The sequence below is a fragment of the Vicugna pacos genome, chromosome 7, assembly GCF_048564905.1.
Source record: "Vicugna pacos chromosome 7, VicPac4, whole genome shotgun sequence".
In the NCBI taxonomy this organism is placed as follows: domain Eukaryota; kingdom Metazoa; phylum Chordata; class Mammalia; order Artiodactyla; family Camelidae; genus Vicugna; species Vicugna pacos.
The window spans coordinates 31,076,968-31,102,510 of record NC_132993.1 but is presented as its reverse complement, the minus strand read 5'-3'; the positions used below and the strand labels follow the sequence as shown (position 1 = coordinate 31,102,510).

The following is a 25,543-nucleotide window of genomic DNA, read 5'->3' as shown; positions in this document are numbered from 1 at the left end:
CAGTTAGAATGGAGTTTATTGTTTTATTGTAACAGCTATTGAAATCCATGAGAAATACCAATCAATATATGGGTAGTTTTCTGCAGAGTACCCTAAAGCTCCAGCCGGTGTGTGCACACGAGCTGTGTCCTGAGAACTGATGGCTGCTTATTTTAACTGACTACTTTGCTTCTGTTTCATACTGACTGCTGATTTTCCAGCATAGGGTGGAGTGATCCTCATCTTCCCCAATCTTGTCTTTACTTAGTTGGTTTCATATTTTAATAGCCTATTCCCGATGCAGGTTTTTATATTATTAGATCGGTGTCCTTCGTTTCAGGTGTTTTGACTTGTATCTTGCATTACCAGAGAGCCTCATCACATAGAGGAGGGCTGCAGGCACCCAAAGGCAGGGCTGGGTCTAGAACCTACGTCAGAAAGCAGTTCTGCACCTGTCCAAGGGTGTCAGTGTGTATCTTAGTTGAAATCTATTAGTGCTGCATGCTTCCTAATGGGATGTGTTTTTATATGCTATGTGGTCCTTGAAAGCTATAATCAGTGTGTAAAAGACTGGGTAAATTTTGAAGTTTCAGATATTTGGGGTTTTCACTGTGTGCTTTTTTACTTACTATTTTTTATTATTATTATTTTTATTATTATTATTATTACTATTATTATTATACTTACGATTTTACTGTAGTATACATTGCTTAATGTTTGTAAATGCTGAGCTTGGTTAGGTATTTCTGATGTGTTTATGTAAAAAGATAATACTTGAATATGTTCTATCCCATTGTGATAGACAATCAGGTGCTTTCAAAGTAATTACTTTTGAAAACAAATATTAATTATTAAAAAACTCTTTTCCTGTAAACCTCATGGCGAAACACTAGCAAGGTCAAGGAAATATTTAACTAATGGTCTGAAGACTGAAGTGAATAGTAGCTGCCTGATACTTCTTGATTTGCTATTTTGAGAATTTGGAGTAAAGCTTCTATTTGTTGAAACATAACACAGTAACAGTAAAACTTACTAAACTTTAGCTTGCTCACTATTTAATCTTTAAAAGGCAGAGGAAATGCCATATATATATATATCTCCTGAATATGCCCATTATTACCTATTAGAAAACTCAGGAGTCATTCTTCAAAAGAATATAAAGGAATTATATTCCGTGTAAAGTTATCATATTAAAAAAACTTCAGTGTGTAAAATCCTTTTTTGGAAGATTGTGCCTTTTGGCTATGTTTTTATTAATATGTTTTCTGTCCTATAAAAACACTGTTTAGGCTGTTTATTTTCTGTGAAGTAAAAGTACACATACATTTATTTAGGCTTATTTTTATACAGTTATAAATAATTATAAGCAGAGGTCACTCTATCAGTGGAATCAAATGATGCAAATACCTGTTGAGTCAGAGAACGAAGGAGACCACAGCGAAGAGAGAGCCCATCTTCACTGTGGGCTTACATGGAAGGAATATATGATCTTTTAATATGTAAATAAAGCTTGTAGACAGCAATCCATAATGAAACCTGCTACCTTCTGCTGAGAATAGTCTATCTCAAATATATGAGTGTATCTGTTATCCAGATAAGTTAAGTAGAACCTGTGATGTACAATAGCTGGGCATTAAGGTCAAATTTATCATCCATTTGTGGATAAAAGAACAGAAAATCTTCACTTGGTGGGGATATAACAAAGATTTTTGTTACTCACTGGTATTCTGTCTTGGACTTTTCAGTAATACTTGCAAATCTTAAAATGCAGATTGCTTTCCTTAATAATCTTTATTTTTTCATTTATTTTACTGTTTGTATATTTACTTAAAACCTGTTTATTTACAACAAGGTTTGGGGTGACTTAGAGGGAAAAAAAACACCTGGTAACAGAATAAAAAGTAAAAGCCATCTAACAAATCAGGAAGAAGTAGGGGGTGGTGGTGGAATTAAGTATGGGAGAGTGAATAGGGAGAAATCAGTGGGGTGGAATTGGGAAGGTAAGCCCCCCCACACCCATGAAGATCTATCATTTCTCTCATCTTGCCAGGGAAGGTCCTACTAGCCAGGGAGATGAAGTAACTTTAAGCTCACAGAACCCAGAAATGCTGACTCCAGAATTCAAACTCTAGTGGGTCTTGTGCAAAGCCTACGCACTTCCCACCATGTGTTGTTGTCACTATCTTGTTGAAGAAAACATTTGTGTACAAATTGCTTCTGATACAAAGGTGACCAACCGGTCTCAGTTTGCCTGGGACTGTCCCGGTTTTAAAACTACACGTTCTGCACCACAGCCCCTCCCTTACTCCTGAGCAAACTGGGATGGTTGGTCACCCTGCTGGATTTCCTTCCAGCCACGGTAAAGACAGACATCTGCCAGACCTGCATCACTGTCTTATTCCAATGGCAGAGTAAGGCCGGAATACTTTCCCCAATGGACTGCATGATGCATTGTTAACCCTCAGTAGTAACTCCTGCCTTGCAAAACTGAGCTGCTGCTTTCTGAGATCCATCAGAGGTTGTGGACTGGGTAGTCATCTTTCCATTGTTACCGATATATTTTTGCTTCTTTTTTTTTCTAGTGGTAATCTTTCAGGTCATTTGGGCGAGTGGCAGTTTATATGTATTATATGTGTATGCACTGGACACGGTTGTTCATAGGCCTTGATAGAAGCTCTAAATGTTTTGTGATGAGTCCCAGCATTAATCCTGTGGCTAAGTGAAAGTTTCTTTCTTATGTAGCATTACGAGGTGAGCATCCCAGGTGGGAGGCTCTCCTCCCTGCTGCCTCGCAGATTCCTTCTACTTGGTTTCTCAGTGTTCCTAAAGATCTTTCCCTCCGCTGTGGTCAAAGCTAGGTTGCTGCCAAGTGCAAGAAAAAAAGTGTAGGGAGGACATGCCTGAGTGTGAAGGCCTGGGCCCAGACGTGGCAGGAATAATCCTTCTCTCACTCCCGCAGAGCAAATGCGGCCACGTGGCTGAGCTCAGCTGCAAGGAAGGCCGGGAAAGGGTGAGCCCAGGACGATGGGGAGGAAAGGTCTGGGGAAAAGCTGGCAGTTTCCCTCTTCCAGGCTCTACTTAAAGGTGTTTGCATAATTTATTAGATGTTCTTTATGAAATGGAGAAAAGTGCTCGATTCTGCAAAACTTCTGAAGTTTTATTTTTTTGTTTTGGGAAGAAGTATCTCCAATCCCTGATACCTGGTGATTTATTTTGCAGTCATTAAAAAGGAATTACTGTGAAAACGCTAATAGATGTGATACCATCATAGGACACACCCCTCGATGCTGTGAGTTTCCGTAGTGACAGAATTTGAGCTTTTCAAATGATCACACTTTCAAAAAAAAATTACAATTCCAAAATATACCTCCATATTTTAGTATATACATTAGATAAAATGAAGATGGAAAATATATGATGAAAAAGTTCAGAAGCACGAGAGAAATTTTAGAAGGCTCTTGGAGGGGAACTAAGGAAACAGATAGAAAATGCCAGGAGCTTCTAGACAGTGTGTGAGGGTACAGCCTCACTCAGGGTCTGTTCACTGAGAAAGGTTCGCATCAAGGTGATAGCTTTCTGTTAGCACATTTAGTTGATTTTAGTGCATATTTACATTATAACAATAAATATGTAAGTATATAAATATAAGAATATAAAAGTATGTATAAGTAATACAGTTTTAGCATGTTGGTGCATATTGAAGTCACTTTTTTGTATATATATTTATTGACGTGTAGTCAGTTTGCAATGCTGTGTCTATTTCTGGTGTGCAGCACAATGCTTCAGTCATACATGAACATACATATATTCGTTTTCAGATACTTTTTCACCATAAGTTACTGCAAGATATTGAATTTAGTTCCCTGCATTATACAGAATGAACTTACTGTTTATATCAGTAAGTATCTGCAAATCTCTAACTCCCAATTTATCCCCTCCCGCCCCTAACCACAAGTTTGTTCTCTGAGAGTCTGTTTCTGTTTTGCAAATAAGTTTGAAGTAGTCACTTTTAAAGCTGTTATTGTATATAGATGCATATTATATATATATGTATATGTATGTATATATATATATATATAAGATAAAACACTATTTTGTTATATTTATATACACACACATAAAATTTCTACCATTTGTGTGTGTATCTGTCTGTCTCATGGTGACCACAGAATAGAGTACTGGGCACCCAATAAAAGCTTCGTAACTTGCCCTGGGAAGAGTAATTTTGGTTTACACCAAGTCATTTTCCCCACTCCATATTCTGCTCTCCATATTCTATTCTGATCTTTCTGTTACTGGCAATTTTACATCCTAAGCATTTAATTTAGATTTTTTTGTATGTGTACAACAACCTTTTAAACTGACTATATGGCATGCGAATTCTTTTGTAATTTTATTAAATCTGACTTGTGTAAAGAGACCAGTGACTGAAGGTGATTTGCACATGCTAATAGATTATATGCTATAGCAGAATGTTGCTTTATGTTGCTACTCCAGCAGCTGCAGTTTCAAGTATAGTTATTACTCCCTACAATATCTCCCAGTTTAAAAAAAATTATCAAAAGAAGTTCATGCTATTGACTCATTACTCCCATATTTATTATTCTTATTGAAAATCACTAGATCTAATTTTATTGGTTTCCTTCCTGATTGAAAACATTTGAACCTAGAAAGCACAGTATTTCTTAAGACATTTGTAACTATTCATCATGGATATTAAAATTACAATCATGCTGCATTGTGTGAGCAATGATTTAAAAAAGAATTCTTTACATATATGCTAAGCGGGTGACCAGTGCTATCCAGGTTTGGAGATGCTGAATGTTCATATAACTGGTATTTGAAATTTTGATGTGTATTGCATTCGTTACTGAATATCAAGAATACATTTTTTTGCTCACAGAGAGTAAGTTTAAAATGGGGCCTTTTGTAGAAGAGCCCATCCTGTTTAGAATGATATAACAGATGCTGAATGTTCACGTATCAAACAAAATGCCAGCTTTCAGTAGAAAAGAGGTGTCAAAAAGTTTCTTTGTACCTTTAACGCATGTGATTATGTAGTACAAAATGCAGAGTTTGTAAAATTTCTTGAATATACAGGCAAAAAAAATGAATAATTCAAAACAACTCACAAGTTCTACAGTCTATTGTCCCTTTATGACGCAGGCAGGAGACAGCAGTGCACTCCCAATAGAGCTGAATTTGCACAAGTCGCACCTCTGGAAATGCCAGATGGTCTATGGTCTACTTTTGAGAGCTGTCACATATGTAAAGATTTGAAAAAAGAAAGACAGCTGAATGAGAACAGTGGATCATTAAAGGGAGAGCGAGGGTCCCTAGGCATCACTTGTGTTTTAAGAAGCATTGTGTCGTTCCCATATTAGCGTGCTTTTTTTTTTTAAAGCCATACACAACTTTTACACAATAAGGAAAAGAAATCTGTTTAAAGCCAAGTAATTATGGTTTAATCAGTCAGATGTTTTTGTTCTTTATTCGAGAATAGAATCACATTTCTGACTGCATTTTAGTCATGCTTTTACTATAAGATTTAAGTCATGCCTATGAAAAATTATCCACGAAGTTAAAATAAATGTCTGTTAAGATAACTCACATATCTAGGGTTTATCTAGTTGTGACTTGACTTATATACTGCCTGCATCTGACAAAATCATAATGTTTAGAAACCGGAGTGAAGAGATAATACTTAGCTACCTGACCATAATACGAACTACACTAAAAATAATTAGGTGACAGTGAAACAAAAATGAATGTACTATCATTTATCTGCCAACAGAAATTGATATCATTTTGAAGATTGAAAAGTAGATAAATCATTAAGGATATGTTTGAATATGACTCCAGCAGCCATACCCAGTAATTTGCAAATAGCCAATTCTGATAGTAGGAAAAGGTCAGATCTGTCAGTTTTAGAATTTGGTGGCAAGACCTGATTGTCTTTTACCACCTTTATTTTTATGGAGAATGTTTGTTACAAAGTGATTTTAAAATTATCTTGGATTATGGAATATGACAGGGCATTTTTGATTGATAAGCAGTCTCCCCAGCATTGGTCAATAACATTTCAACTTCACCAAGCTCTCAGATTGCTTGAATTATTCTTCTCAGAGAAGTGGCCCAAAACATTTCATTTATTTGGTGAGATTACGGGAAAGAGCTCTGAAAAGAACACCAAATTACGTTTAACTGTCTTCTTTGGCATCCCATTAAATACATATGCATAACTGGCTTTATGTTCAATAGCAGTCATTAGGATGTCATTCTAGTTGTACAAGAAGTTACAGGAGCAGCAAATTAATCTCTAGATCAAATGATTGCACACCCATAGGAAATGGATCTCCATCTGCAGAAGCCTTGGTTGTCGATTTTAGTTTTAAGAAAGGCATATATAGCTGCTACACAGAGCAGTAACCTTTGTTTTTTTCTTTTCACCGGAAATCAGGAGAGAAACAATATTTTGTTACATTTTACAACTGTTACTTTATTATTCCCAAGTATTGAATTTTCAGATAATTATTCTCCTTTATCACTAAAGAACTAAAAAACTCTTAAGAGGAGTTCATATATTAGTTTTATAAATTGGGTATTAATGTTAATAGACTTGGTATTAAAGGATGCTTTTGTTAAGTTAAAAAAATTTTTTTCTTAAAATATGTACATTCGTGAGTAAAATATTCTGGTATGTTGAGATGTTTTTCCTCAAGAGACACAGGCTATGTGAACAGGAACAGAAGTGAACAATGTGTGCTAAAGACTTACTCACATGCAAGCTGTCGTCTTTGTCAAAAATATACACCAGGTTTTATGTAGTCCCCAGATTACAGACAATTAGTCCAGTTTAGACATTATCAGTGCCATGTGTAACTGTTACAGCTTTGCATGCAACAGTTTTTCTAAGTTGAAGAGTTCTTAGTATTCAGATTTAATTTACAGATTTAATTTACATTTCTTAACTGTTCATCATCATAAATAAAAAAACAAAAAAACCCCCACTAAAACAGCAGTTTTAGATTTTGAAATTCTAGGAAATTATAAAATAGTAAAATCCAATAATGAATGGGTTTTGTTGTTGCTGTTGTTTTTGCTGAAATGCTGTGATAGATAACTCTGCTTAGGAGCTACACAAACAAGATCAATGTTGATTTTAAGAACCTCATTACTTAACCAATTTAAAGAGATAACATTTTGCAGGGAGATCAGGGCTCCTGGCTGCAAAAACCAGAATCTACTGTGGCTAATTTAAATAGAAAATAGATTTATAAGGAGCACACAGATTCTTCCAAGAGTTAAGTAACACAGATGAGGATCCTGCCCTTCCGTTCACTAGGGCTTCCCTAATGAAAACCTCACTACTACTGCACCCTTGGCCCACTGATCCGCTAGGGAATGGACACTGCACACTCCACCCCACTCTATTGCTAAAGCAACAAATACCTTCTTCACTGTCAGTGCTAAGAGGCTCCATCTCCCGGGTGTGGCTGCCGTCTTGCACTGATCACTTATGCATGTAAGTCATACTCCTGCTTGGCAGAACTTGGGTCACATATATGCCCTCTACCTGAAGAGGAACCTAGGAATGAGATAGAGGAAGTTCTCAAAATCTTTGAGGGTAGTATAGTCTGAAGTCAGGGAGCCCGATTCCTCCAGCTCCGTTCTTCTTTCTCAAGATTATTTTGGCTATTCAGGACCTTTTGTGTTTCTATACGAATTTAAAAATTTTTGTTCCAGTTCTGTGAAGAATGTCATTGGTCATTTGATAGGGATTGCATTGAATCTGTATATTGCCTTGGGTAGTATGGCCATTTTAACAATATTGATTCTTCCAGTGCAAGAACACAGTATATCTTTCCATCTGTTGTGTCATCTTCAGTTTTTTTCTTCAGTGTCTCGTAGTTTTCAGACCGAAGTACAGGTCCTTTGCCTCCTTGGGTAGGTTTATTCCGAAGTATTTTATTCTTTTTGATGTGATGGTAAATGGGACTGTTTGTTTCCTTAATTTCGATTTCTCATATTTTGTTGTTAGAATATAGAAATGCAACAGATTTCTGTATATTAATTTTGCATCCTGCAATTTTACTGAACTCATTGATGAGCTCTAATAGTTTTCTGGTAGCATCTTTAGGATTTTCTATGTGTTGTATCATGTCATCTGCAAACAGTGACAGTTTTACTTCTTTCCAATTTGAATTCCTTTTATTTCTTGCCTGATTACAGTGGCTAGAACTTCCAAAACTTATGTTGAATAAAAATGGTGAGAGTGGGCATCCTTGGCTTGTTCCAGGTTTTAGAGGAAATGCTTTCAGCTTTTCACCACTGAGTATGATGTTAGCTGTTAGTTTGTCATATGTGGCTTTTATTGGTTGAGGTATATTCCTGCTATGCCCACTTTCTGGAGAGTTTTTATCATAAATGGATGTTGAGTTTTATCAAAAAAAATTTCTGCATCTATTGAGATGATCGTGTGGTTTTTATTCAGTTTGTTAATGTGGCATATCACATTGATTGATTTGCAGATACTGAAAAAAATCCTTGCATCACTGGAATAAACCTCACTTGATCATGGTGTATGGTCCTTTTAATGTATTGCTGGAGTTGATTTGCTAGTATTTTGTTGACAATTTTTATATCTGTATTCGTAAGTGATATTGGCCAGTAATTTTCTCAATTTGTTTTTTTGTTGAAGTATAGTCAATTGCAATGTGTCAATTTCTGGTGTACAGCACAATGTCCCAGTCATTCATATATATACACATATTTGAATTTTTTGTGTGTGTGATATCTTTGTCTGGTTTTGGTACTAGTGTGATGGTGGCCTCATAGAATGAGTGTGGAAGTGTTCCTTCCTCTGTAATTTTTTGGAATCGTTTCAGAAGGATAGGTGTTAACTCCCCTCTGTTTGGTAGAATTTGCTTGTGAAGCCATCTGGTCCTGTACTTTTGTTTGTTCGGAGTTTTTAAATTACTGATTCAATTTCAGTACTGGTGATTGGTTTATTCATATTTTCTATTTCTTCCTGGTTCAGTCTTGGCAAACTGTACCTTTCTAAGAAATTGTCCATTTCTTCTAGGTTGTCCATTTTGTTGGTGTATATTTGCTCATAGTAGCCTCTTAAGATCCTTTGTATTTCTGTGGTGTTGGTTGTAACTTGTCCTTTTTCATTTCTGATTTTATTAATTTGGACCCTCCCTCCTTTTTTCTGGATGAACCTGGCTAAAGGTTTATCAATTTTGTTTATCTTTTCAAAGAACCAGCTTTTAGTTTCATTGATTTTTTTTGTCCCTATTTCATTTATTTCTGCTCTGATATTTATGATTCTTCCCTTTCACTAATTTTGGGTGCTATTTGTTCTTCTTTCTCTGATTCCTTTAGGTGTAAGGTTAGGTTGTTTATGAGAGATTGTTCTTGTGTCCTGAGGTAAGCTTGTATCTTCATAAACTTCCCCCTTAGCACTGCTTTTGCTGTGTCTCATAGTTTTTAGATCATCATGTTTTCATTTTCATTTGTCTCAAGGCATTTTTTTAATTTCCTCTTTGATTTCTTCACTGATCCGTTGGTTCTTTAGGAGCACATTGTTTAGCCTCCACATATGTGTGTTTTTTGCAGTTGTTTTCTTGTAGTTGATTTCCAGTCTCATAGCATTGTGGTCAAGAAAGATGTTTGATGTGATTTCAGTTTTCTTAAATTTACCAGGGTTTGCTTTGTGGTCCAGCATGTGATATATCCTGGAGAATGTTCCGTGTGCACTTGAAAAGAGCATGTATTCTGCTTCTTTTAGATGGAAAGCTCTATAGATATCAGTTAAGTCCATTTGGTCTAATGTGTCATTTAAGGCCTGTGTTTCCTTATTAATTTTCTTTCTGTCTAGATGATCTGCCCACTGATGTAAGTGGGGTGTTAAAGTCCCTCTCTATTACTGTGTTATTGTCAATTTCTCCTTTTATGTCTGTTAACATTTGCCATATATATATATATATATATATATATATATATATATATTGAGGTGCTCCTTTGTTGGGTGCATATATATTTATAATTGTTACATCTTCTTGGATTGATCCCTTGATTGTTACATATTGTTCTTCATTGTCTCTTGTAACAGTCTTTATTTTAAAGTCTATTTTGTCTAACAAATATTGCTACTCTAGCTTTCTTTACATTTCTATTTGCATGGAAAACTTTTTTTCCATTCCCCCACTTTGAGTCTGTATGTGTCTCTAGATCTGAAGTGGATCTCCTGTAGACAGCACATACATGGGTATTTTTTTTTTAATCCATTTAGCCAGTCTATCTCTTTTGGTTGAAACATTTAATATGTTTACATTGGTTGCTATTGATATGTATATCCTTATTGCCATTTTGTTAATTATTTTGGGTTTTTGTTGGTCTCTCCTTTCTTGTTTTGTTCTCTTGTGATTTGATGATTATGTATAGTGTTACATTTGTATTCTTTTTTCTTTTTTGTGTGTATATCAAAGATTTTTGGTTTGTGATTACCATGAGGTTTTGGTATAGCAGTCTCTTTCTCTCTCTCCCTCCCTCTCTCTCTCTCTCTCTCTCCACTATATATGTAGTGGTTTTCAGTTGCTGATCTCATAATTTCAAATGCATTTTAAAATATCCTGCATTTATACTGTCTTCCCCTCATGATTACTGGTTTTGATACCATATTTTACACATAATTGTTTTGTGTATCCCTTAACTGCATTTTGTGGATACAGGTGATTTTACTGTTTTTGTCTTTTAACCTCCCTACTAGTTTCTGTGTGGATGATTTCCTACCTTAACTCTATGCTTGCCTTTACTGGTGAGCTTTTTCCATTTTGTAATTCTCTTACTTCCACTCGTGGCCTTTTCTTCTGCCTAGAGAAGTTCCTTTAGCATATATTGTAAAGCTAGTTTGGTGGTGCTGAAATCTTTTAGCTTTTGCTTGCTTGTAAAGCTTTTTACTTCTCCATCAAACCTGAATGAGAGTCCTGCTTTGTAGAGTATTCTTGGTTGTAGGTTTTCCCCTTTCATCACTTTGAATATATCGTGCCACTCCCTTCTGGCTGCAGTTTCTGCTGAAAAATCAGCTGATAGCCTTCTGGAAGTTCCCTTGTGTGTTATTTGTTGCCTTTAACATTTTGTCTTTGTCTTTAATTTTTGTCAGTTTGATTATTATGTGTCTTGGTGTGCTCCTCTTTGGGTTAATCTTGTATAGGACACTCTGCACTTCCTGGACTTGGGTGACTGTTTCCTTTCCCAGGTTAGGGAAGTTTTCCGCTATTATCTTTGCAAATAAATTCTCAGGCCCTTTTTCTCTTCTCCTTCTGGGACCCCTATAATGTGACTGTTAGTGCACCTGATGTTGTCCCAGAGGTCTCTTAAATTGTCCTCATTTCTTTTCATTCTTTTTACTTTTCTGCAGCAGTGATTTACACTACTCTGTCTTCCAGCTCACTGATCTGTTCTTCTGACTCATTTATTCTACTATTGGTTCCTTCTAGTGTATTTTTTATTTAGTTATATATTCTTCAACTTTGGTTGTTCTTTATATTTTCTAACTCTCTTAAAAACTTCTAACTTCTTGCTCTCTGCATCCATTCTTCTCTCGAGTTCTTAAATCATCTTATGATCATTACTCTGAACTCTTTCTCAGGTAGATTGCCTATCTCCATATCACTTAGTTCTTCTTTTGGGATTTTGTCTGGAACATATTCCTCTGCTGCTTCCTTTTGTCTAAATTTCTATTTGTATTTTTATGTATGTGGTAGGTTAGTTATGTTTCTCCATCTTGGAGAAGTGGCTCTCTCTAGGGATGTCCTGTGTGTCCCAGCACACAGGACACACAGAGTATGCTCCTCTCTCATCTCCCAAGGTGCCAGGGTAGGGTATGGCCTGTGTTTGCAGATGTGGTTCCAAAGGCTGCAGGATTATAGTTTTATTGCTTCTGGTGTCTTCCCCTTTGTGAGGCTTGTCTAAGAGGCCTGTGTAGGCTTCCTGGTGGAAGGGGCTGGTGCCTGCCCACTGGTGGATAGAGCTGAGTCCTGCCCCTCTGGTGGGCAGGGCCTTATCTAGGGATATGTTGTAATCAAAACAGTATGGTACTGGCACAACAACAGATATACAGATCAAAGGAGCAGGATAGAAAGCCCAGAAATAAAGCCACACACTTATGGTCAATTAATCTTCAATAAAGGCAACAAAAATATACAATGGAGAAAAGATAGTCTCTTCAGTAAGTAGTGCTGGGAAAAACTGGACAGCTACATGGGAAAGAATGAAATTAGAACATTCTCTAACACCATATACAAAAATAAACTCAAAGTATATTAAAGACCTAAATGTAAGACTGGATACTCTAAAAGCCCTAGAGGAAAACAGGCAGAACACTCTTTGACATAAATCACCCCAATATTTTTTTAGATCCATTTCATAGAGTAATGGAAATAAAACCAAAAATAAATAAATGAGACCTCATTAAACTCATAAGCTTTTGCACAGCAAAGGAAACCATAAACAAATGAAAAGATAACCTATGGAATGGGAGAAAGTATCTGCAAACAGTGCAACCAATAAGGGATTAATTTCTGAAATATACAAATAGCTAATACAGCTTAATGTAAAAAACAAACAACAATTAAACAAAATGAGTGAAATATCTAAAGAGATACTTTTCCAAAGAAGACATACAAAGAAGATGGCCAAAAGGTATATCAAAAGATGTTAAACATTGCCACTTATTAGAAAAATGCAAATCAAAACTACAATGAGGTATCACCTCACACCAGTCAGAATGATCATCATCAAAAAATCTACAGATAATAAGTGCTGGAGAAGGTGTGGAGAAAAAGGAACCCTCGTACACTGTTGGTGGGATTGTAAATTGGTGCATACATTGTGGAGAACAATATGGAAGTTCCTTAAAAAAAGAAAAACAGAGTTACTGTTTGATCCAGTAATCCCACTCCTAGGCATAATATACAGAGAAATCTCTAATTGGAAAAGATAAATGCACCCCAATGTTCATAGCCAAGACATGCAAGCAGCCTAAATGTCCAACAGATGATTGGGTAAAGAAGCATTTATACACACACACACACACACACACACACACACATACATACATACATACATATATATACATACATACACACACATATATAAAAGCATTTATATATATTTTATATATATACAAATTTATTCAGGCATAAAAAATGAAATAATGCCTTTTGCAGTAACATAGATGGACCTAGAGAATATCACACTAAGTGAAGTAAGTCAGACAGATAATGGTAAGTATTGTATGATAAAACTTATTTGTGGGATTTAAAAAATAATACAAATGAATATATATACAAAACAGAAATAGACTCATAGACACAGAAACTTATGGTTACCAAATGGGAAAGGGAGATAGGTGGAGGGATAATTTAGGAGGATGGGAATAACAGATACACACTACTACATATAAAATAGATAAACAACAAGGACCTACTGTATAGCACAGGGAACTACATTCAGTATCTTGTAATAGCCTATAATGGAAAGGAATATGAAAAAATATATATAGATGACTGAATCACTTTGCTGTACACCTGACGCTAACACAACATTGTAAATCAACTATACTTCAATTAAAAAAAACCTATGAGTGTATTCAGAAATGCTGGGCAGAACAGATGATCACTTGTCAGTCTGCTTGTTTTGTGATTCACTGTTCAAAGAATCAAATTAGTTTGTCCTTTTTAGTGTCATCCTATTAAAGTATTCTTTTATGTTTTTCTTTTAAGCTTTTCATAGATGTTTAATACACCTGAAATTTACTTGTATGAGAGGTACATGCACTCACATCTGCACACACATGCATTTTTGGAACTCTGTGCTCTTCCACTTGTTTATGTGTCTGTGCCTGGACCAACACCATACTCTCTTAGTGACTGTAGTTTTAAAATAAGACTTTATATCTGTTAAGTCAAATCCCACAACTGTCTTTTTCTTTCTTAAAATGGCCTTAGTGATTCATGATTACTCTTCTTTATACATTTTTGGATCAGCTTGTCAAGTTCCATAAATAAGCCTTTTGGAGATTTTATGGGAATTATATAAAATAAATAAATTGGGGAGATTTAACATATTACTGGAATTAACATATTTATACTCTCTCCATTTACTAGAGGGTATTACTAGGGTTTTCTTTTATGTCTTTCAGTAATGTTTTGTAATTTTTTCCATGAAATCTTGTCCCATTTTTGCCTAGCTTAATTCCTAGATACTTAGAGAGTTTTTTGTTTGTTGGCTTTTTTGGTTGTTGTTATTGTGGAGAGTGAATTATATTGTTGGCTTATAGAACTTTATTGATTTTGATATGGTTCATCCTGTATAAATCTTATGAAATTCTTAGTTGTTCAGAATGTATATAGTCCCTTAGATTTCTGCTGGAACATTCAAATTCTGCACCCATCTCAAAAATTTTGTTTCTTCTTTTGCAGGTTTCAGACTAGTTTTTCCTTTTTGGTGTTTACTGCTTTTGCCAGTATAATACTGCATGAGAGGGTGAAGGGGGGCATCCTTTTCTTGGTCCTGACCAAACAAGAGTACTTCTCCAGTGTTGACATTTAATTTTGGTAGATGTGTTTTATCAGATTAAGGAAGTTCTCTTCTATTCCTAACTTTTCATAAATGGTTTATTTTAAAATTAAAGAATAAATACAGAACAGGTTTTCTTCTCCAGAATTTAAAGCAGAATTAAAACAAAAAAAAACTCTGTCTCTCTCTCTCTCTGTTGTCCAGCTTTGATACCTGGAATTCATTGTTTCTTTCCTTTTATCTCCAAAGGTAACAGAGTAGTTAACTCTGTTATGAGGGATACTGAGATAATACTGCTGTGTCTGTAGCACCCAAAATAGGACCTGGGACTTAGGAAACAACAGTTGCTATTGAATGAATTTTGAATTACTTTTTTCTGATTTCCAACTTAAATTCTTAAAAAAAACAAACCACTCTTTTCCTCTTTTTTGTATCCTATTCCTTGTGTATCACCTGTGATGGCCCCTTCCCATTTTCCCTTTTTATAACGAAGCTTTCTCTAAGTTCATGTTTATTAGTGTTTTCCTTTTTTCTCCCTCTTCATTTTTAGTATCATGGGTAAAATCTAAGAAAGTCTGTTTCTAAGTGTATTTTGATGATTTTTTAATTTTCATTTTTTAAACTTTTCCATTTTTTTTCCCTCTCTTTAACATAGCACAACCTCGGCGCTTGCCTCAGCTTCAAACCACAGCACAGGAAAGTGAGGAAGAAACAGGCAAGATAAAGAATGGCCACCCGAGTCTGAGCAATGGAAATGGAATCCACCACGGGGCCAAACTGGTATCTGCAGAGAACCGAAGACTTTCAGCGCCTGTGTCCCAAAAAATGCATAGAAAAATCCAGTCCAGCTTGTCTGTAAACAGTGACGTCAGTAAGAAGACTAAAGTAAATGCTGTCTTCTCCCAAAAGACAGGCTCTTCACCTGAAGGTAAGTCTGAGATATATGCGTATTTTACTTGACGAGATGTAAAATCATATTCACTAATAATTATTTGATCAAGCAAACATAAATGAAGAATCTTGCTTATTAGCCTTCAAACAGGAATTTTGGTAAAATGCAGCTTCCCCCAAGGAAGGCACAGGCTAGGCACGGAAGCATTGGCAACTGACATCCTGCTTTCAGATTGTCTTCTAGAGTGAATAGTCATGACTTTCAGTATAACTGCTATCTTTCTTTAATACCACATTTAAAAATGTGAATACAACATTTTGGTGGCATGTGTGAATGTAAGTATTTTTTTCTGTTGCTGATTCAGTATGTTCTTCTATGGTTCAGAGTACCCACTTGTATTTTTGTCTTGCAAATTAGTTCTTAAATATGCAGAACTAAAGCAAAGACTTGGTAATCTTCATGCTCTTTCCTGGGAGTGGGCTAGGTGATTTCTGTTGCTTGACTGACCAGCACCTTCCAGCTGCCAGTGATGCCATGGATCGCCCCCTCCCCTAGCCCCTCCTCGTTCCAAGCTCATGGTGGTCTGGCCTTTAGCGCCTCGCCTAGGGGCACTTGACCGTGTTCTCTGACCTCTCAGGAACTAGCGGTTACCTCCTTAGTTAAGTACTATAAACTTGGAAAAGGTTTTCTTTATTGTAACACAATCCCTTCTAATGACATTGGGTTTATAACCTACAGACTACTTTTATAAAAATGGCTTGCTGTGTTCCATTAAAAAAAAAAAGAGAGAATAGCTTTCCCTCATGTTAAGGTCCCAAATTTCTCTCAGTGTATGCAGGGTCCTCTGTTCTTCCTTTGCCCCTCCTTTTAGCAGGACTTGGGCATCAACTACTCAAAACTGTTTTATATATTTTCTGGTTCAGATATTGTGTGTGTGTGTGTACATATATACACACAAATATAAAATATTTTTCTTATTCCCTTACCTTTCTATTTTAATTACCATGAAATCTTAAATAAGGGGAATTCTGGGGATGCTTCTGTGAAGTTGGCCGTGCTTATTTCCTAGAGATAAATTGAGTTGTAAATAGGAAATTGTATTGAGAGTTACCAGTAATGAGTGGGAGAAAGGATATTACATTTTGGCTACAGGTGTCTCAAACTCAACTGAGGTAGATGGTTAGGTTGATCAAATGATATGATAATAAATGGTCTGCATAGTTCCAGGTCAGTGACACTACTTTCCAAACTAATTAGATGGAAAGGGACATGATTGACACTTGAAAATGAGTTTGACATGTAAGCTGCATGGTCATCTCTGAAGCATAGGTAGGCTGTTAACTAAACTGGCTCTCCGAGGAGTTGGGAAGGCAATGCAATTTTCTTTAGAGGATCTTTGCTTCTAGGTGATTGGGTGAAATAATTGAATGCAATTGAAATCTACTTGTTTTATACATTTGACTTTTCTTATTATGTCACTAACTTCTAATTTTCTGTTTGATATTTACATATTTTAAAGAATCATAACATCTGCATATCAATCCAACTTGAAATAGCTTATGGAATTTTTTATAAAATTTTTAATTCAACATATTTTAAATACCATGTCTGAATTTATTTCTAGTGGTAGGTTCCTTTTATTGTGGTTGCTTGAATCTGGATGAAAATTCCATTGTCCTAGGTCATATTTTCTCAAAGTTAGATGTCTTGATGCTTTTTGCTACTGTTTAAGGTTGTGCCCTCAAACATTGTTTCTTCTGACTGTTGGTTTTGAAGTTAAGTTTATTCTCTGGCAATGTGCTGTCATTAAACAAACAATAAACAAAAAAGCACAGAGCTGGTAGTTGGCAGATGCAAAGGGAAAGGATCTCAGCTCTGCTACCAGCCAGCTGGGAGACTAGGGTTTCTCTGGGGCTGCTCTTTTCTAGGAAATGCTCTGGATTAGAAATCTTCAAGATTCGGTTTGGTTCCAAGATTCTGTGGGGTCTCTTGCTCTACAGACTCTGTGAGTCTTGGGTGAGGAGAAACGGAACACCTGCTGAGTAGAACAGGGACAATGGCAGAAATGGTTTTGACAGACAGGTATCATCTGGATTGCAGGAGGCCTGCGTGTCCAAACAGGCTTGATTTGTGATGCTATTAAAAATGGATAGAAATTATTTTTTATAAAACAGTAACAATGGGGAGATTTAGTTAGCAGACTTTTTGCAGTTATATGGAGTTTTTTGTTACACATTTTTCTGAAATCTTCATTGTTTAGGCCTGTTCTTATATAGCAGCATTGGCAAATGAGGAGCAAAGTAATATTCGCTAAAAACCTCGACAACAGCCACCCATCCCCAGTTTGGTAACGTGTGTTTGTTTTCTAGATAATTGGTGCTTTTGGTTATGATTTTTGTATTATTGCACATAATACTGACGACTAGAAGGGCATTTTTCTGCTTCAGATGATAGAATTAAACATGTGACTGTTTAATAGTATTCCATTAAAGGCACTACAGGCTGTTTTGCTGACCAGTTTTGGAAAACACAGCTGAGATGTGTGTCCGGTGCTTATACAGAGGTAGGCGTGGACCCAGTCATAGAACTGAGTCAGCAGGTTAGTGACATTTCTTCATATGTCTTTAACTGTGGGTTATTTAGAACCTGAGTACCAATGGCCATGTGTTCGATCAGATTCTCTTAAGCTCTGTTGATTCGGAGAGTTAGTTATGTAGATTCAGTCTGTGGACCCGGTACCGTTCTACCTGCTTCACTCACATGAACTCATTTAACCCCCACAACAGCACTGTGATTGTATAAACTATATGTAATTAGATAATTATAAATGAGAACACTGAGGCCCAGAGAGGGTCAGGGAACCCACCAAAGTCAGTTGGTCCATGAGGGATCTCCTTAGTTAGTGTACGTTTGCCTTCTTTAAGCTCTTCCTACCAAAAATTTAAAAAAAATTCTCATACCTGTATTCTGTGTTTATTTCCTTTCCCTTCCCTACTGGGCCATAGATTCCTGAAGAGGCTACACTGGGGCTGAGTCTTTTTTTTTTTTTTTTTAATTTACAGTAGTGCCCAGCACAATAGCTTCACAGAGTTTCCCATGAGTTAATAAGTGATTGCAATGTTTTATTTCAAACTACTTCCTTGAAACTAGCACTGGCAAATAAAATGTTTGTTCATATTCATTAAAAAAAGTTCTTTAAAAAATTCCTTTTATGCAACAGAGGAGAAGATAGCCATGTTGGAAAATATTATACATTTTATTTAAAGATTAATCAATTAATAAATTTCTACTTATTTTGTATAATTAGATATTTTTATGTATACTTCAATTTTCTGATTGTATCACCCAGGTGGAGAGTTTTAGGACTAAATGTTTAAGATTCTTGACCTTTGAAATAATTACAGTATAGTTTAGTATCATAATATTCAAATTGCCAAGGGTTTTCAGTAGACTCTGAGACACACTTCTTATCCTAGGAATAGTAAACCCTAGCAGATCTTAGGTGCGCCAGTTGTAGTTATGCTTTTGTAAAAACTGTTTCAAAAAAGACATTTTTGGAAGAGATTTTTTACATTTTTAGGAATATTTGATAGTTGACATTTCATATGGATATATATGCTTAGCAGTTATGTTCAATGAGCTGCTGGGACTGGATATGCAGTTCCCTGCAAGTACTGAGAGTCAGGAGCAGTGCGCACAGGGCAGTATCTAGGAACAGTCTCACTTCTAATCACAGATGCAGGAAAGCCTAGATCACAGAGTTCAGAACCAGTCGGCTTGGGTCACTGATAAAGCCAGTATTTGAATCCATGATGTGTCCTTGGGTAGGTTGCTTTACCTCTTTGTACCTCAATGTCTTAATCCGTAAATTTGGATAGAATTAGTTACCTGTATCACAGGATTATTGTGAGAAGGAGACGAGTTGATGTTGCATTCAGTTGGGTTAGAACAGAGCCTGGCTAAGATGAAGTATTTGGTAAGGATTAGCGACTGTTACTACCATCATTATGAAGGACACACAGGGCAGGGAGGGTCAGGAATATTAGCCTTCTGGATGGAGACCTGAAGGAACTGAAGGAGGCTTATGAAATAGTGTGTTTTGTTCAGAGAACCATAAAGAGTTTGCTGTTGCTGCAAAGTCAGATTAGGAGAGGTGAGCCTGAAGATAGCTTCTGAAGATATACAGCCAGATACTTTGGACTTCTCTGAAGGGCATCATTTTATAGACAGTTTGTATTTCTTTGAAACATTATCTTTCTTTTCTCTCTCTCATGCAGAAATTCCCTAGTTGCAATAATGTAAAACCCAGAATACTGCTATATATTACTGCACTCTGACTGCCTTTATAGTCTTTTTGTACGTTAGCAATGAACTATTAGTAGAGATGAAAAGATGAATTGGGTTTAGACTGGTTGAGCTGGGAATGCTAAGTTCTTCAGGAATTGTGAGTTCTTCAGGATGGACTTAACCAGGAAAGTGGGAGGACTGGGCTTAAGTGGGAGAAACAGTTGGGCAGGAAGCTTTGGGGCGTGGCAAATGAATCTCTGCTTCCCTTTCTTTAAACTGTTCTCCCTTTGTGACCTTTCTGTCTCCTTTTCAGTGTATTTCCCCTTGCATTTGTGACATAGCAGTTTTTCACAACATACCATAGGGACAAGCATCTTATCAGTAAGCGGAGTACAGCCACGACCCTGGGAGCCAGTCTGGGTGGGGCACACAGCCTTCAAAGGGGCTAGAGCACACTTCAGCAGGACAGTTTGAAAAGCCCACTAAGCGATTCAGGTATTTCCTGTCCCCTCCTTGAGAATCACGGGTAAAATGGTAAAAATATCTTTCTTTGACCTCACCACTTCCCCTTCTCTCCTTATCATCTGCAAACGTTGAATTTAACAACTTGCATTTGAAATTGTGCCCTCACTGCCATGCTTAGAGGTCCCTGCTTACATGGTGAACAACCCAGCTGAATACCTTTGCTGCTTCCCTCCCTTTCTGGAGTGTTCTTATAACTTACTTTGCTGTCTTGACCTCTGCACATTATTTTCAGAACACAAGGATCATCTCCTGATGCCCCAATTTTGGGCTAATTGTTCTTTTGGGTCCCCACAGTATCCTCTGAATATAAAATGATACTTCAGTTTTGTCTGTTACTGTCTTCCTGTGCTAAGATGTGGTCTCAGAGAAGGCAAAGATACTGTTTTAGTCATCTTTTAACTTCAAGCACACAGCCTAGTGTCTGGCTTATCATGGTGTTTAGTCTATGTTGAAGCAGGTAAGACGTGGATTGGAGAACATCGACACTTACTCTGTAACATTCCATAGAGCCTGTGGTTGAAACCTCAGGAATCGTTGAAATCTGTAAGGGAGATAATGTGGGAAGATAAAACTCAGCAGAGGCAGGCTTGGAACTTCAAACTCCTGCCTTCCAACCACATCAAGTTTTGTCATTATTCCATACGGTTTTCAGTCAACTACACATTCTCAAATCTTAAAATGAGAAAAAAATTAGATAAAACTGGAATTGAATGGTTCATTCTTAGTTTTAGGAGTACTGTAAAATCTTATTCATTCCCCTCTCCCCCCATAAAATCTTCTCTTGTAGAAGTACTAGCATTTTCGTGGAAAAGGGTAATAATAGGACTTCATGATATGACTGTGGTATTATAATCTGAGCTTCCAGAAGCAAATTTGCTGTGACTTTGGCAAGACAGATTGTTGCACTCCTCAACATTCTTAATTTGCTTGGATGACGTTTTGTTTTGTTTTCTCAGGCACCATGCCTTCTGTTCCATGTCAGAATAATTGTGTGGGAGAAAGGTTTAGAATTCTGCTTTCTGATGCAATATTTGCCAGTCCATTGGAAAACAGGATTTTAATAAATTTCATTGCTCAGCCAACAAGCTAAATGGAACAACAATAATACAAAGAGAAGGGTGTGTGAATGTGTGTGTGGAGCACCGGCGGGGCAGCAAAGTTGACCACGTCGAAGTATAAATCATTACTTTTTATTTACTTTAAAGAGTGAATCAGCTGTCCTTGAAAAATTATAAATACTTTAGGTAGATAATTGTTATAAGTGGTTAAGTATTACTTTAGGGCCAAAAGTAAATATTTACATGCACTTCCTTTCAACTTTAGGAAAATAGGTTTGCTTTCTAATTTATGATCTACAGTGCATTATTCTCATACTCATCCATTTGATGAAAAGCAGAGATTTTACAAGTTTCTGAAATACAATTTGATGTTTGAAACAGAGACATCTCAAAACATGCCTCAACTCTCAGAGCACTTCTTTCATAATTGCTGAAGCTTTGTAGGTCCTGTTCAAGAAGAAACAGGCACAGCCATCTGCTGGGTATGGATCCCACCTTTGGGTTTTGCTTCTGCAGCTCAGCTTAGACCACTGCTCTAAAGAATGTAAATGAGCTTAGCATTCACTCAGGAGATGGGTGGGGAGGAAGTAAAACAATGGAGACACAGATAGGTTGGCCAGGAAGCTTTCCGGTGTGGGGTGGGGGTGGCAAGTGTAGAGACTATTTAGAAACCCAGCTTCAGGATAATAGGCTAAATGGAAAGAAGGATTGAATAAATCTAATGACCCTATTAATATATCCAGGGTTTCATTAGGTACAGCAGCCAGGCTTCTCTCTAAGATTAGAGTGTGTTCTCAACCCCAAGAGTTGTGCCACCCTTGGATCACAAAGGGCCTGAAGGTTTTCTTTAGGGTTTCAGGATTGAGTGTGGGGTCCTGGCTCGTGACTAAAGCTGAATAGAAGTAGGGCAGCAGCCGGATACGCAACCTGAGCAGGACTGCCGTAGTCTAGTTCACTTAGCTGGGAAAATGAAGAAGAGCTGGGAATTTGAGGCTGAGCATGAGTTGAGGTTTAGACCTGTTCAGTTTCAGATGATTATACACAGTCCAAGAACATTTGGAAACATACAAATGGCGCTTGAGGGAAGGAGTTAGTTAGAAGCAAGCATACTACCACTTTATATTTGTTCTCTTGGAGTGGATCTTTGAAACTGTATCTGGGTGAGTTTTCTTAAGTAGAGATTTAAGAGCAAAGGTCAGATGGCTGAGAACTGAGTGACTCAGGGATCACTGGAGGCCAGCCAGTTTGGTGGGATGGGAGTGTGGTTTCAGCTTGAGCACTTGGGAGACAATCCTGTGGAAAGTTCAGACTTTTCTCCAGAGGTGATGTCAGATAGAATAAGTCAGAGTGAGGCCATGGCACTGATAAGATAGGAGAGGGAAGAGGTCAGAAAGCAAAGAGAAGAGGAAGATGATCTGGCTGAGAGGAACCAGTAAGAAAAGTGAGAGAAGAAACAAACAGGAGAGGGTGGTGTCGTGGAGACAAGGGAATAAACAGCAGGTGCAGTCCACTTCTTTGACTTAAAAGCTATGGATGAGTACTGAAATAATTTTGTTGAATTTAACAATGTGGATGTCATTGGGGACCTAAGTTAGAGCCATTTTTGTCAAGAAGCCAGAATGATGTGGGTTGTGGATGTGATGAAACAGACCGATGACAATAGTTCTAAGTGTGGGCCCAAGGAGGTTGTTTTGCTTTTGGTTATTTTAAGATGGGAAAGTTTTGTGTATGTTCATATTTGGATGGAGAGGGTCCAGGAAAGAAACTTTGAAGATGTAAGAAGGTAATGATGATACTTTTCTTGACAAGCCAGGCTAGAGAGGCTAGATCTAGAGTTCAATACACTGAATAATGCAAATGCACATCTATTACCAAAGCAGGAGAACTGAGCAACCAAAGAGGCATTTACTAAATTGTTAACCTACGTGACTCCACTCTGTATGGGTTGTGTAGTTTATTAATCTTGGAAGTTTTTTGAGTAACTTCTACAGAATGACTTGGTGTGAGGAAATGTAACCTTTAAAATGATTAAAAAGCCTATCTCAAGTCCTCACTCCCACCTCATTCCAGGGGCATTCATTGCCTTTGAATGGAAGATGATGACAGGGCAGACATTTATGATTCTGAGTTCCAAATTCCTGACTTGCGTTTTGGATCAAAAGTTGATGGAAGCTGACAGCTTCTTACATTTTAGATTGATAAGACCCTTAATTGAATTTAGACTATACTGTGTGTAAAAGCTATGACTAAGAAATAGACTAATAAAGGAAATAGAATATAAACAAGCAGAGTTAGAAGAAAAGTGTAGGAAATAATGAGTAAGGAAACTACTACTGAACCTAGTCGCTTAATTTTAAAACATATTTAAAGTAAATTTGTGTTTTCATGTGGCCTGCTCTTCACTGAATTACTTTCACAAGCAAAGGCTTAAAAAGGTTAAGACAATCAAAACTCTTCCATTTATTATAGGTAAACTATGACAGTCTCTTACACAGTGATACTGATCATTTTTGGTTCATGGGCTTCTTTGAGAATCCAACAAGGCGCTAACAAAATCCTTTTAGCTCTTATATTGTTCCTGAAGGTAACCAAAGACATTGGATACCTTCAGATGTCTTACTCTAAAATCAAGTATCTCTCAGACTAAACATTGAAGGGAGGGCTGATGAGCCATTGTAAGGATTTTGATTTTTATCTCACTGTTAGGATTTTGATTTTTATCTCAGTGAGGTGGGAAGCCAGTGACTGGGATTTGAGCAGATGACTGACATAATCTAACTTACCATTTTTGAGCATCACTTGCCTTTTGTTCTGAGAGTAGACTACATGTACACAGTGACCAAAGAAGTGGGGCCTGCTGTGTGACCCTTCAGCTGGAAAATGATAGGGTTGGATCAGGGTGGCAGTGGTGAGATGTTGAATATGGATGTATTTTGAAGGCAGAGTAAGATTTATTGAAGGATGATGTATCAGTGTGAGAGAAAGATAGGACTTAACGATGACTCCAGGTTATTTGACCTGAGCAGTTGAAAGTATGGAGGTGCAAGAACAGGGTTTGGTTTTGAACATGTTGGATTTCAGGTGCCCATTATCTTCCCAAGTGGTGATGTGAGTAAGTGGTTGGATAGAGGAGGCTGAAGGTCAGCGGAAAGACCTGAATCCTGAGATGTTTTGTGAGCCATGAGGGTGCTAAACGTTCAGTGGATGGCATCACCTAGGATGGGGGTACTCAATCCTGGAAGCTGGGCAAAGAGAGTAGAATGTGAAATAGCACTCTGGGCTTAGGTCCCAGGGGGTCAAATTCATTTGGAATGGAGTGGGGGCAAGGCATCAGCATCCTTTAGAAGATCCCCATGTGATTCTAATACGCATGCAGGGTTCAGCACTACTGCTCAGAAAGTAAACTAGGTGTATTCCAAGAACTGAGCTCTGGACCCGTCTAATATGTAGAGATCAGAAAATGAAGAACTATGAGGAAAATGGAATGAAGAATGTGTTTCACGGTCAAGGGAGTGATCACTGACACTGTCCTGTGAAGGTCACTGGTGACCATCATACTTTTGGTGTTGTGATAGAAACAACAGTCTGACTAAGATTGCAAGTCTAAGCTACAATGTTCAAGGAGTGTTCTTAAAGGAGAATAGTAAAAGGTCTGTGAGCTAAGGAGGAATATTTTTACAAATGGGATCTATTGGTTGAGTGTTACTGGTAGAGGGGAAGAGATTGATGATGCAGGACAAAGATGTCTTTGAGTAGGTGAAGTGGAGGAGGTCCATTACAAGGTGCCCTATGTTGTTGTTACTGATATCTGTATCTTATCATCCCTCTCAGATTTTTAGATCATTAGAAGAACGAATATCTTTTATAGTGCCTTCTCTAGAAGACTTACACATATGAGACACTTTCTATTTTTTTTAACTGGAGATCTTTCAAATAACCACTAGGATTTGACATTGTAGATTGAGTGTTGAAAACCTTTCATCTAAGAAAATATTTTATCATTTGGAATGATGTAAAATACACTAAAAGTTTCCATTCATTTTAGAAGGATTTCAAAGATTATTTCATAGTTACAATAATAGCACTAGACACTGCATAATACTACAATTCTCAAAGGAGGAAGTTTTTGGGAAGAGATACAGAATGTGCAGGATGTTTTGAATCTTCTGACAAAAATGGGCTCATGACTCATCAGTCTCCTGTAGTTTATGAAGTG

The 25,543-nt window shown here is 37.0% G+C and overlaps 1 protein-coding gene across 1 annotated transcript in view; it reads left to right on the top strand.

Annotated features, from left to right (window-relative positions):
- Positions 1 to 25,543, top strand: part of MDFIC (MyoD family inhibitor domain containing) — a 94,476-nt gene that overhangs the window by 43,219 nt on the left and 25,714 nt on the right. Inside the window, exon 4 of the mRNA XM_006206161.4 lies at positions 15,221 to 15,493. Within this exon, the coding sequence (XP_006206223.1) occupies positions 15,221 to 15,493 (273 nt within the window). The remainder of the gene's footprint in view (positions 1 to 15,220; positions 15,494 to 25,543) is intronic.